Source organism: Mauremys reevesii, linkage group 10, assembly GCF_016161935.1.
Source record: "Mauremys reevesii isolate NIE-2019 linkage group 10, ASM1616193v1, whole genome shotgun sequence".
Classification (NCBI taxonomy): Eukaryota; Metazoa; Chordata; order Testudines; family Geoemydidae; genus Mauremys; species Mauremys reevesii.
The window spans coordinates 77,231,946-77,246,629 of NC_052632.1; the positions used below are offsets into that span (position 1 = coordinate 77,231,946).

General features: G+C 48.1%; 1 protein-coding gene across 1 annotated transcript in view; it reads right to left on the reverse strand.

Moving 5' to 3' along the window:
* The window catches only part of MAP2K3 (mitogen-activated protein kinase kinase 3), a 51,855-nt gene extending 41,144 nt beyond the window's left edge, over nucleotides 1-10,711 (reverse strand). The window contains exon 1 of the mRNA XM_039491592.1: nucleotides 10,504-10,711. Within this exon, the coding sequence (XP_039347526.1) occupies nucleotides 10,504-10,519 (16 nt within the window). The 5' untranslated portion in view covers nucleotides 10,520-10,711. The remainder of the gene's footprint in view (nucleotides 1-10,503) is intronic.
* Between the last annotated feature and the right edge of the window lie 3,973 nt (nucleotides 10,712-14,684).

Consider the following 14,684-nt stretch of genomic DNA (forward strand, 5'->3'; position numbering starts at 1 on the left):
GCAACAGCACTACAGGACAGGAACTGACCGCCACCACAGCCTGAAGGGGAAATTTAATTAGCCAGATTGTGCTTTTTCAAGAGCCTGCGGGGTCAGCCTATTGGTCTCTTGCGGAAAGAGTCACGGCATCTTTGGTAGTAAGTAGTAAAACACTTTCGTTGCCTTTCATCACAGCTCCCTGCGGAAGCACAGGATGCTAGGGCACTGGTATCGTAACAACTCAGAAGAAATGCCCTTAATCAACACCATCTCCTGCTTTGATCCCTGCAGGTCTCCCATCCGAGTACTGCCTGAGCGAGCCTTCTCCGCTCGCAAGATCTGACCACCACTACGGCTCCAGGGACGAGACCTAGCTCCAAAAGACAAAGGAGCCATTTAACCAAATGGAAGAGGAATTCTTCCATGACAGAATAATCACACTAGCTTTAAGTGCACAGAGAAACCCTGCATGGAAAGATGTGGGCAGTAAGAGCAGATACCTACTTGACTGCACTGAGGTATGCAGAGAGCCAAATGCCTGCGTAGGGGAAATACAGGTGTTCTGCTCTTGAACAATTACCATCAGCAGACACAGCAAGGGAGCCCAGAGCGCATCCCTGACAGGCAGTTGCACCTGTTGCAGAATCTGCCAAAATTCATTTTCTTGACCCAGGCAGGAAAACTGCTTTTTCAGCTGTCCCCATTAAGTCCACAGAAAGACAGTGTTTATACACATGCATCATGAAGGGATATTTATCGGGCCAGCTAGTTCAGACTCGCAGATATTTCCCAGACAACCCCATGGCTGACTCATGCAATTACCTGACCCAGCACATTTATGGTTTGTCAAACGTGTTAGGACCACCTGCCAGCTCTTGCAGCAGAACATTTCCCCCTTATAACATCACCTCCCCAGCCTTTGGTTCGTACTTTGAATTGCCATTGTGCATTATATTTACCAATCACACAAGGCCCTGACCACCTTTATAATAAACTTCAGAGACTTCCAACTGGCCCAGAGGAACCCCCAGATGTGCTGCTCTGGGCTGGTCTACACACGTTTTTTGATGCAGAAGTAAAGCTAGTTAAAGCAGTACAATCAATGCGTGGGGACTGCAGTTGTACCAGTAAATAAGTGCTTATACTGGCATAGCTTATTCATAAATTGACTGGACTACAAGCACCTTTCCCTCGGGCTAGGTATGCCCACACTAGGGGATTGAACTGCCTTAGCTTTATCATTTAAAAAAAAAAAAAAAAAGCATTCCCTACCCAAAATATGTTCAAATCAATATGAACACAGAGTGTAGACCAGGGCTCAGTATAAGCACACAGGGCATTTTATCCACTCACATCTTAGCACCCATGGAAAGGAAGATATAGGCAAAATCTCTTACAAATTCACTCCTCTACCCCAAGACTAAGATACCTATGTTGGATCCCAATGGGGAAATACAGTATTTGTAACTCAATTCCCAGTGTTAAGAGACCTTCACCTGCATGTCACTCACACAGTGTCCACCTCCCCCCAAAACAAAGGAGCAGTAGTAGATTTTACCTGATGCTTACCCTAATCTAGTGCCCTGGACTCAATATCAACCTGTCCTCCCTCCCCCAATCAGATATTCATCCTCATGATCTGCTAGTACCAAAAAGAGCTCCTGAAAAATCAAAAGCTGTGTTACTGTTTTTATATCCCTAGAAGGTGCCAAAACCCTCAAAGTCAACGTGACGAACAAGAGTACATTAGCCTTGTATACAAACAGGACATACATCACCAGTTGCCTTAACCTCTCTCTACTCCTAGCAGCTCCTTGGGCAAGGAGAGCCATGGCATTGTTGGAAACAGACAACAGTGACATCACACTCCTGGAACTTGGCACCAGCAGCTGGGCTCAGTTCTGACAGACACTGGTGCCAAACCACAGCCTATGGTTAGCCACCTCTTCTGGGAAATTACTTGTACTGTGCACTGTGGAGGTTTACTCCTTTCCAGCATTAGAATTTGGGGAGGGGGCGTTAGGTAACTTTGTGGTAAGTTTTGTTTCCTCCCCATCCTGCCTTCTGTTGGTCTACACTAGACTTTTTTAAATCTGGAGTGAACATGATTGTAAAATACATCCCGTTAACTGGCAAAGCTTTAAGATATGTGGCCCGGAACAAATATTTGGGGAGCGTCTTCACACTAACCTCTACCAAAGGTATTATCAAGGCACTCAATTAAATAAAAGGCCTAGCATACATGAACCCTTGGAGGGAAGGAGGGAGGTTATAGTGCGTCTAACTAATTCAGTTATTTTATGCACCCCACATTGTCTTGTTTCACTCTGGAAGTTTCTACCAGAGCAGGCACCAGCTGGGCAATCATCTTTATTCTGTACATCAACAGAGTTTCTTCTCCTTGTTTCCTGGTAGATGGAGCCATGATAACATCACATAACGGGGTGGGAAGGAGAGCGGGAAAAGCGGTGTCATCTTCTCCCCAGTCTGCTGCTGCCATACCCCAGAGTACAGAAAGCACAAATCAGACAACTCCTTGAGTCTGCAGTGTTTAATTTTGGCGGTGGAAGGAATGTTTTGGATTAAGATAATTTCAAAAAGAGTCTAAACTCCATCACTGAATCCCATTAGACAGGTAGGAGGGTCCAGTGGTTAGGTCACTAACCTAGGACATGGGAGACCCAGGTTCAATGTTCTGCTCTGCCACAGACTTACTGTGTGACCTTGGGCGAGTCACTTAGCCTCAGTTTCCCACCTGTAAAAATAGGGAAAATAGCACTTCCATACCTCATGGGGTGTTGTAAGAATAAGTATTGAGACCTACTGATGAAGTGCTATATAAGAGACCTAGCTATTATTACCTGGAATCTTTAAAATCAAGATCAGGTGTCTTTCTATGTCAGGGGTCCCCAATGCGGTGCCCACAGGCGCCATGGCGCCCACTGGGGTGTCTAAGTACGCCCACGTACTAGCCGGCAGACGAGCATCCACTGAAATGCCATCAACAAGCAGCGTCGCCGCCAAAATTCCGCCGATTTTCGGCAGCATTTCGGCGGAGACGCCTCTGGATGATGCCGCTTGTCGGCAGCGACGCCTATTGATGTTGCTGCTTGTCGGCAGAAATTCGGCGGATGCTCGTCCGCCGCCACGGTCCTCCGTGGCTCGCCAGTTGAAAAAGGTTGGGGACCACTGTTCTATGTGATATGCCCTAGTTCAACCACAAGCCACTGGGCTTGATGCAGGAATTCCAGCCTAGGCAATGCAGGAGGTGAGACCAGGTGATCTTGTGCCTTAAAACCCATGAATCAAAAATGTTTCCATATTTCTCATTTAGAAAGTGTTATGAAGGCAGCCACATGCAAAGCAGCGAGATTGTACTGAATGTTTGCCCTTCTCGAGGGCTTCAAAGGGATGTGTTTTGACACGCAGTATGACTGCACTGTTTTAGGGCTTGTCTTCATTGCTGCGGTTTTTACCATGGGTGCTATCCTGAGGTAAAAAGCAGAGTGAAGACACAGCACAAGGTCAGCACTATACCCCTGCCTGGGGTTGATCTGGGTGAGTTTACCTTGAGGAAAAAGTAACATGCCTGGTCTTTCCTCATGCATGTTAGTTACCCTGAGGTAAAAAATACGTTTTTAGCAGCAAAGACCAGGCCTTCATGTCTAGCATACTCCAGATGCAAAGGAAGACTGTGATGGGGAGGAAAGGGAGCTGTTTTCTGACCTGACATGGTGGGAAGAGAATAGGAGTATCTAATGATCAGCATAATAGATTCCTTCCCTGGGGATGGCACCTTGAAGCAATTGGAAGGTGTGTGCATTCCAATCACCTGAGAGCTCTGCTGGCAGGGGCTTTTAACTCCTGGAAGGACCACCCAAGCCAGACAAAAAGCAGCCCACTGGTCCTCCAGAGTGGGGTTGAACGACAGGCCAACAACCTGGCCTCCTTAACAAAAAAAAAAAAAAAGGGTTCCACTCTAGAGACACAAGGCAGCCATTCCAGTAAACAGCATGACGGACAGGGACAGAACAGCCCTGTTCATGCCCATAACAATGTCTGACGGCACTGGAAGGATTCAGATCCAGACAGATGCTTAAGACAGTCTTCTTACCTTCACCTGTATCACAGTCAAAATCCCAGGCTAAGTTTGGCTCTTATGAATATTAAGCAGAATCCAGCCAGCAAAACAGAACATCAACACGCGATTAGAAATACAGGGATGTCCAAGCAACATTTTTCACTAGCTCCAAAGGAGTTCTTCCTGCCTGTGAAATGGCAATAGACACAGTGCAACAGAGTTTCATCAGGAGGAGTGCAGACAGAGCTTCTCTAGGCCTTATAATTGTTAAATGAATCACATATACACTACATTAAAATACAATCACACTGAAAATTGGGAATGCTCCTGCTTTTTGTAGGTTCAGAACTAAAATTCCTCATTGTGCCTCCATCCTAAAGCATTCACTATATACAAGGCGACCCACTACAAAACCTGGATCGAGCCTTGAATATGAATGACTTATTTTTTGCCTGACCTTTATTTTAACTCAGCTGGGTGTTATCAGGTGCAATAACTGTAAGAACAGTATGGACTGCACATGACAGCTCAGGAATCTAAGTCCACTGAATTGCATAACCATTTAACCAAGCTGCATTCCACATGGAAGACAGTGAATAATCAAACCAAAGGGTGCAGTGCCTAAAAAATGCAGGCTGGACTAGTCAATGCTAATTCACACTATTTATTTCCCACACCTGAGCAGAGCATATTGCCAGGAAAGCAGTAGCTCATTCACAGATGATTTTTCTGTATCTCCTGAAATGCAGCTGCACTTTAATAAAAGTCTAGTTTCAATTCAAACCCCTCTGCAAAGAAAAATTTGCCACATTTTTTTTCTAGCCCTCTCTTTTAAATCTAATTTTGCAGCCACAATAACCGCAATCCACACAGAGGGCCATTGCTCCAGGAAAGACAGATCCAGCACTTCACATAAGTGTGCATGAAAAGGGAAGTAAAAGCAGATGGGTTTGAAAAGCAGATGCTCACATGCATGACACCTGACATTTCTCAGTCACTCATTCCTTCCTGTCTCAGAGGAGACTCAGACCACAAGAGAAGAATGTGCTTTTGCTACCTTGTTACTGGGGCTACAGAAACTCCCCCAAGCGCAGTTCTCATACATATTCTCTTCCAGATGTCCTAGTTGCATTTCTCCTCATTTCAATGCTGTAACTTTCTACCTACCTTATTGGGGGAAATCTACCAGACCTTTGTTTCTCAGGACACATAAAAACACCTTTTCTGCTTCCCTCTCTACCTCCCCCGCCTTCCGTTTTAGAACCCAAATGTCCCCTTAATTCTTTTAATTAAAGCACCTGCTTTTCTGAACAAAGAACAGCATGGATTTAAAAGCAAGCCACATTCTGAGCCTCTTATCTGTGACAGCATCCCACTTAAATCTATGGAAGGGTGAATTATACACAATTGCAAAGCTGAAGGCATAGTTACACTTTATATATGGTCCATGCAAGGTGTTTATGCTGGACAGACAGAGCCTCCCACCCATCATTCCAGTCACAAGTCTTACGTGCAACAGTTCGAAGTTACACAGCATCTAAAAAAACTGCAAAGGTAGAAGACAATGCTATGAGTAAACAGAAATGACAGTCTAATTTTGAAAGCTGCAATGGGATATTTGTAGCTATTCCATTTGAGAGTTACAGAGAAACGGTCCCTGTTTCATATCCTGATCAGATTAAGACCAAGAAACGGAAGCAATAGATAAGAGGAAGCTGACTCTGCCAGACTCCACGCAACAAGTTTCCCCTAACAGAAGCAAACGCTAGAAATTCAACCTAGCCAATAGGACGGCCACAGTGATCTAATGCCATGATGGTCAATGAACAGCAGCCTGTGCAGTCTAATCAAACTAAGCCTTTCTTGCAGAGCAAACATATGTCACCAGACAACAGGCGAGCAGTGCTCACCCACCAATAAGTTCCTGTCCTGAAGCGTTTATATTTCAAAGGTACAAAGCAAGTCAGAGGAGGACAGAATGGTGTGCAGTCACAGTAGCTGAGCACTCATGGGATGGGAGTAGAGCAGTAGTTCTCAAACTGTGGGTCGCGACCCTGTTTTAATGGGGGGTCACAAGGGCTGTCTTAAACTTGCTGGGGCCCAGGCCCGAAGCTGAAGCCTGAACCCCATCGCTCAGGGCTGATGCTGAAGCCCAGGGGCCTGGGCTCCCCCATCCGGGGCAGCAGGGCTCAGGCTTTGATCTGCCCTCTTGGGGCCATGTAGTAATTTTTGTTGTCAGAAGGGGGTCGCCGTACAATGAAGTTTGAGAACCCCAGGAGTAGAGGTTTCCAGAGGAAGCAGTTGCTTGGTCAATTAATGGGGCGGCTGATCCGAACATAGATCACAGCATAAGAGGAGACAAAGGAAGCAGACAAGGAAAATGCTCAGGTCAGACAAAGGGTGGTAAAGGATATGGACAGAGATGGAGCTGTCAATCTCAGGCCAATATGAGAACCAGGTAATCATTATACTTGAATGGACTCAAAAATTTAACTATACATACTAGAAAGCAACAGGTCATGCATGTGTCAGATGACACAGAAGGGCACCAGCAGCAATTGTATTTCAGGCAGGCACCAGCTCTTCTCAGAAGACTAGAAAGGTCAATCCGTACAGCCAGCAGCTCTGAAGTGCAGATAATTTTAAAATACCCGCTTTCCCCAAAGCAAGTATGGGCATGTTCTGAAGGAAGCATATTCCCTGCACTCAGTATCTGCCTACAGGCAAAGAACCTTGCAAATAAGTGCATGATTCCTTGCAAATCCTTCTCCTGTATTGGGCTCATGCCCTAGTCTCATCCAGCTCTTCAGCAGAGGACAGACTCTCAGCACCATCATCGGACAGAAAGGCTGCTAAGGAAAGAGAGGGGCTTACCTCTCCTTTCCATCAGGCCAACTCACTATTGCCTCTTTAAGCAGCATAGCTGACCTCCTTCCATCCAGGAAGCTAGTTCTAGCATATGTTCCCTTGCATGTGAGTCAGCAGCTCCATTCAGAACCATTATATCACTGCTGATTCATACCACAGTTACACAGCAAACAGGAAACTCAAGTTCACATTCCCCCTGTTTCAGACACAACCATTTAAAACAAAGTCATATTTACGTGTTGTTCATCCACTCACATGAGCCCTGATTTCAAGTTTCCTGTGCATCATCCTGGGAGAAGAAAAGTCCCCCAAAATCTAAATCCAGTTTATTCCAGTGACAAACGAGAAGCAGTAATTAAATCTCATGCATTCCCTTCCTGCCTTCATCCTGCTGGCCATCACTAATCACAGATCTGGAGTGATCTTCCCCCTCTTACCTTCTTCATCAGAATTATCAGGAATAATTTTTCCTCTCCACCTCCCACCCCAATGTAATTTCTTATTACGTCAGCTGCCTAGTTTAGGATTGCAAGTACCTCAGGGCAGAGAGCTCGTCTTCTTACTCATTGGTAAGGCACAAGGCATACCACTGGACCTATACAAATAATAATGTCCATGACACATGCTCACGTTTGTTAGCTGCACATAACAAGGACACATGGGAAAATCTGGCAAGGCCTGACAGACATGCACTCATCAAATCAGGCTGTGTCAGAACTCAGAATCAATGTCAGATACAGCAAAAGATCAAACACAGCTCTGCTCAAAAGCCAGGAGTACTAGAGGGACAGATGTTCCTGTGTATTTCCTTTACAGGCAATTTTATCTAACACTATTGAAGTTACATCACAGGCTACTGCTCTGTATCTGCACCACTCTCATCCACAGAAATTTACATTCACAGGACACTGCAAAGTTTACTAAGCTGCAAAAGTGATTGTCTTTTGAGGAAAAAAACAACTGTTGCTATCATCATAGATCTATTTAAGTAATGCAGTCATGAAGTCACAATAAACACAATCTTATTGCACTTTTGCCTATGCTGTTCTTTGAGTGGACATTTCCTCCAGAATTTGCAACTAAATCTTTGGGATTGAATGGGAAACTGGCCTGACTCCCCATTTTATTTTTCTAAAAAGTACAAAATACACAAAAATAGTGATTTTGCATCATGACAATGACACAGGTCATTACTCAGATTGCATATGAAAATGCTGACCCAGCTTGGCTACAAACTGACATCAGAATGAAAGTGAGTGATAACAACTGGTGTGTGTGCACTGCAATACAAACCCTAACTTCTGTTATACCAGCGTGCACTTAAAACTAATATTTTGTTGTTTTTATTTCTCATATTGTCTCTAGTAGACATTTATTCAGCTGAGCAGACTGACTGTTTAACCAGTAGGTTTAGTTACTGTATTTTAGTCTAACGTTTTCAATGAAAGCCAGTCAGTCTTGCTCAGTTTTAGACTGTAACATACGCAACACCTCAAAGGACAAACACAGTACACTGCCCCATTGATCCACCTATGGAAATCACTCGTCTGTTTATTCAGCCACAAACTTACTGCAGTAATTGAGCCAAAGTAGTAACGTAGTGCAGTAAAACCAAAGCACTGAGGCTTGTAATCAGCGTATTTCTCTTTATGAGCAACTGTAATCATATGCAGCTTTCTAACATCATAGGCCACAATCCTGCAAACGCTTGTGTGCACACACACAGTCCCTTTGACTACTATGGAACTACTCACCTGCTTCAAGTAAAGCATCTATGTACGTGACAGCAAGATCAAGATTGTAAATTCCTTGGAACAGGGAACCAGTCTTTCATATTTGTATATACAGAACCAAAATCTTGCTAAGCTCTTTACAAACAACTTGATTACAAGAGTTGAACTTCAAAGATTCTATTCTACATAACCGAGGCGAAGTAAAAGAGCCATAACTATTGCTACCTATTCATTTCTGGCTGTAGAGCAAGTATGCAGCTAACAGGTAATTTACACATGAAAGATTAGGCAACAATCAGGTATCTTCCCAGCTTATGTAACTCTACTCAAGTAATATACAGTCATCCAGTCCATATTTCAGTGCTGAGTCAGGACTGAGGAATATGCTTATAAAGGTTTTTTGTCTCTCTCGCTACACCCAGAAAGAGACCAATGCAAAGCCCTCCATCTGAATGCTCTGACACCATATTCAACACTTTTGAAGCCCAAAGCTTTAGAAATGTCATAGCTCCTTCTCCAACCACCACCTCCAGACCCCTGGCTTTCAAACAGCATCCAAGCTGGAAAACATTTAGTTTGGTCCAACTAGAATTACATGGGTTCACAGAGTCTGTTCCGATGTTGGACTCTCAGGTCGTCAAGCCTTTGCAGTTGCGCAGGAACGGACCAAATGGCGAACAATCGCTACAGCCGACTGGCTAAGCGTTGAAGAAGAACTGGAATTGCAGAGATTTCACTCACAGTGACCAGGCTGCAACTCTGGTTGCTAATACCACAAATGTTTCCCCAAGTGGCATCCCCATCCATGAGCAAATAACACCAACACTACTGTGAATCCACCCCACATTAAAGGTCTCTTATTACGGTATGTTCCTGTAAATCAGATTAGCAGTATCAAGACACATGCAGATCTGATCTATCATGCTGCTCAGTCCCCTTGTCCATGAACCAGCCCTGCCCCACCGACCCTCTTTCTTTGATTCATGGCTGCTCCTGTTGTGTTAATGCCATCCTCCACATACCCAGCAACAGACAGGCTGCCCCTTCCCAGTCTCAGCCAATCTCAGAGGGTCTCCTGCAGCAGCATTCGACCTGTAGGCAGCAAATCCTCTTCCCCAGCTATACTGGAGGATGGGAGGGAAAAACAAGTGACGAGAGAGGTCAAAACATGCACCTACCACCAGATGCAAGTGGTTGCCTGGCCAGCCACCCTGTTGACAGAGCACACACCAAAATCTGCCCCGCTGGATGGAGAACTGTAGTCAGTCAAGGAGCTCTGGAGCAGAGTCAATCTAAACTCCAGGTAGTTAGAGGGGAGAAGAATGAGGAGGTGGGCAGAAGATTTTAGGTGAACCAGGCGCATGCTGGGCAGCCCTGTAACCGAGGAGAAGAATCAGAGAGCATCCTGGCAGGGCAACTCTGCCACGGATGCAGATGGGGCAGAGAGAGAAAGAATATACCTAGCTCGGGATGCTGGCTAGAGGTATAGACCAGCAAGGAGATCCCCCAGCCTATAACCCAGCACGGCAGGGGCACTTCCCGGGGAGCGCACTGGGGGGCCCACCAGCGCGTAACCCGAAGGGGGAGCACCCCGGATGGAGAGCAAGGGGACCCCGTAACTTGGAGGGGGCACCCCCAGCGCGGCGGGGCCGCTCTCCGGGGAGCACCCCGGATGGAGAGCAAGGGGACCCCGTAACTTGGAGGGCCGCTCCCTGGGGAGCGCATTGGGGGGACCCCCCCCCCACGCCGTAGCCCAGAAGCGGAGCACCGCGCAGGGGGGGCCCCAGGAGACCGCCCAGCGGGGAGGCTGCAGCTGGGGTGAAACCCCCCGATCGCTCCTACCTCTGGGGAGGGACATGGCTGGTCTCGGGCTGGGGCGGCGGCGCAGGCCGGTCGCTGAGCGGAGCGGAGCGGAGCTAGGCGCTGGCGGAGGCCGGGGGCGCGGCGCGGGACCGGAGCATGTCCCCGGGCGGCACGAGCCCGGCTGCTGGAAGGCGAGACACTGAGCCCCGGGCAGGCGAGGCGCGCAGCTGGGCCCAGCGCAGCCAGCCACGCCCCCACCGCCGGAACTCTATCGCCATTGGGTCCTCCGGGGAAGGGGCGTGGTCATCGTAGCCACGCCCTGTTGACCCACAAGGCTCTGACGTCCAGCCTAGATGCTGAGATTTGGGGGGAGCGGGGGAAACTCCCCCCCTCCCCCCCAGCAATGACCCGCTTCCTGACCCAGGATAGCCACTCGTTCCCCTTTGGGAGGCTGGTCCACTGGGGCGAAATCAGCTGTGGCCGCAAAACGTGGCCGCGTCACATTAAACCATCGTCGCCCTGTGGCAAGAGTGGCCACGTTCCATTCAAAAAACGTGGCCAAGGCCAAGTCAAAACATCGCCGGCCTGTCCAATTATTACAGACGGTGCCGCCATGTTGCAGCAAAATGTGACTGCACCAGGTCCAAAAAGTGCTGGGCACATCACTTCCCAAATGCAGCGACATCTTGGCAAAACGCTGCCACCGAGCATCGAAACGTAGCCGCGACGAGGCAAAACGTGGCTGAATCTTGTGAAAACGCGGACACCGTGCAGCAAAACATCACATTGCAACAAAGCATCCCTGTGTTTCATCATCAGAGTGTCATCGTATTGCTTTCAAAATGTTGCCCCGTTGCATCAAGCTGAATCACATGGCAGTGAGATGTCATCAAATTCCATGGAACTGTCATTGCTACATCACAAATCATCACAACTCAGTGACACTCCACAAACAGCCTCCGAAATATGCAGGACACCAGATTTCAAGGCAGATGCCAGTTTAGGCTTTCAGGACAATACTTTTACCTCAAGGAGTGTTGCTGGAAGAAGACAAGTTACCAGCCACAGGAAGTCGTATTTTCTCACTCCCGTTGCTGCTTTCTCTCTCTGATGAATCCCAATCCCACAGCCTCCCTCTCTGCTCTAAAGCCCCTCTGTCACTCCTTATGCTGCTGCCTTCCCTCCCCCGTCAATCCCACCATCTCCTTCCTTTCCCCAGCCTGAAAGAGTCACTAGGACACCATGTGCCTCTCCTTCCTCTTGTATCCAACTCTGCCACTCTTCTCCAGAGCCTGCAATTCCCTAATGGTTTGTAGTCCCCCACACACTGCTGCCTTCTCTCATCCTGCTCCTACTGTCTCCTTCTCAAGATTCTGGCACCATGTATGGATTCAATGATCATCCCCCATACATAGCTATGTCGTGTTTATGCTACATGCTTTTAAGGCAGAGGTGGGCAAACTGCGGCCTGTGGACCACATCCGGACTGTGGGACTGACCTGCCCGGTCCTTGAGCTCCCGGCCAGGAAGGCTAGCTCCCCTCCCCTGCAGCCTCAGCTCGCTGTGCCGCCAGCACTCCTGGCAGTGGGGCTGCAAGCTCCTGCCGAGCAGCGTGGCTGCGAGAGCCGCCGGCCTGCCCCGGTGCTCTAGACTGCATGGCGGCATGGCTGGCTCCGGCCGGGTGGCACGGCTGCCAGTCCTGGTGCTCTGAGCAGCATGGTAAGGTGGTGGGAAGTGGGGGAGTTGGATAAGGGGCAGCGGGTCCCAGGGGGCAGTCAGGGGACAGGGAGCAGGGGGTGGTTGGATTGGCATGGGAGTCCCAGGGGGCCTGTCAGGGGGAAGGGGAGTGGATAGGGGTTGGGGCAGTCAGGGGACAGGGAGCAAGGGGGGGTTGGATAGGGGATTGGGTTCCAGGGGGCGGTTGGGACGGGGGTCCCAGGAGGGGGCGGTCAGGGGACAAGGAGCAGGGAGGGTTGGATGGGTCGGGAGATCGGAGGGGGGCAGTCAGGGGGCAGGAAGTGGGAGGGGGCGGATAGAAGGCGGGGGCTAGGCTGTTTGGAGAGGCACAGCCTTCCCTACCCAGCCCTCCATACAGTTTTGGAACCCCAATGTGGCCCTCGGGCCAAAAGGTTTGCCCATCCCTGTTTTAAGGTATGCACATTGAAAGGAGAAGCAGGTCATCCATAACTCCCCATCCTCAGCCTCACCACACTGTCACCCCAAGTACCAGGAAGAACCCCCTGGCTTGCCCCCAGGACCCCCGCAGAATCGAATTGACAGGAAGGCTGTTTGTAAGACTTGTTTCGGGAATACTGACATTTCAGTTGTGCTGATTGTGCCACCTAGTGGGAGGAATATTAAGGCAATCACAGTGGTTAGGCCAAGAAATGGATCTGATTTAACAGGTGTCACATGCTAAAGGACATATCTTAAGGGTCACTGAATGGCTCAGAGATTGATAATGAGATACCAAGTCTCCTACCTCTAGGTCACTGGTTCAGATCCAGCATGGGAGTAACCAAACATTGTCACTGTCTGATAACAGACTGGTGGCCTCTGGCCAGTTGCCAGGAGATAAGTGTCTACCTGGTAAAAATCACTGCATCAGCTGGCCCCCTTGTGGGCATCGGCAGACTCAGCAGAGAGGCCAGAAACTAATGAGACTCTGGAGAACCTCTCTACAGCTGGCCCTTCCAGGTTTCTTTAGCACAAATGTTGGCTTTGCATTTTAATGGCCAGGGTTTATCGACCATAGTGAGGAAGGGCTTGCAGGAGCTGAGTGCCAGCATTTCTTCCAAGGGAAAATGAAAGACTGAAATCAGACACTTCCCGGTGCTCCTTCTTGTTCCCTCATCATCCCTGCCGTTGTCCTTGGCTCCCACAAGCCCTCAGGAGCTCCTCTGCTTTCCCATCACCCTCTGGCATGCTGCTGTTTCTTATTTCTGTCCTGGTCTGCAGCATTAAATGAGTGCCTCTCCTTTCCCATCTCCCCTGTGCTTTGCTCCCTGGCTCAGCCCTGTGTGGCGGATTTTGTGTTATGGACAAACATCAAGCAAGTGCTAAGGTCAAAACTTTCATGTTTAAGGAGCCCAACTTAAGGCATCTCATATCTGCTTTTCAGAGCTGCTGAGCACCCATAGCTCCAAATCAAGAGAGTGGGGGTTTCGGATGCACAGCACTTCTGGCAATCAGCCCCTAAGTACGGCAGTTAGGGCACCCAAGAATGGAAGTATTCATGATTAGTGGCCACTTTTGAAAATGGATCTGTAGGCTTCAGCCACCGAACACATTTTTTAATGTGACTCACAGAGAACTCAAATTCATTAGAAATGCAGTGGAGAAAAGTTAGTGATTTAGCCAACCAGCCAACCAACCTTCTCCTCTGCCCTGAGCTTTAATCAACTGTACCTTTCCTCCACATATTTTAATGGCAACATAGACTAGGAAACTCTGCCTTAAAGGACAAGCTGAGTAAGCTGCCTGAGTAACACACTCACAGGCAGATCTCCCACATAAGGATTTTATATTCTCCACCCACCTTCATTCCACAAATTCTTTTATTGTCCGGGTCTCTATGAAGAATGCACACAGGGTGGGAGGGGACAGTCCTGCTGAGTGCATCCCTACCAAGGGAAAGCCAATGGGAAGAGAGGTCTTGGGTGTCACATCAGCTTCACTAAACCTTATGTTCACAGGAGACTTCCGCATCTGCATTGGAATTGGCAGCCATATATTGTTGAATGTCCTCAATAGCCAGGCCTATGAGACGGGTATTCAGCACATTAATAATCAGCATTGTAATGCTTAGTACTTATAGGAGATGTAATGGCTGGAAAATGAAAGTAGCCAAGTTCAGACTAGAAATAAGGCATAATTTTTTAACAGTGAGAGTAATTAACCATAGGAACAACTTACCAAACACTTTGCATTTACAATGAGCTTACCATTGTCAGCTGACAGTCTAAAATAGACTGTTTGGTTTTTAGGGCCAACGCCGTCCTGATCCCCTGACCCCACACTCTGCTCTGACACCCCAGGATGCACTATGGTTTTCACAATAGCTAAGTAAGTCCAGTGGAGCACAGGGCTGGCCTAAAGTAGGCAGGAGTGTAATTTGCTGTCGGAAATGAAATCAGTTACTTTTTATGCTGTGGTCCATTTTTGGCCTGAGTGGCTAGTTTGGGACCCTGGGGATGTTCCAGTTGGGAGCAGAAATTGTG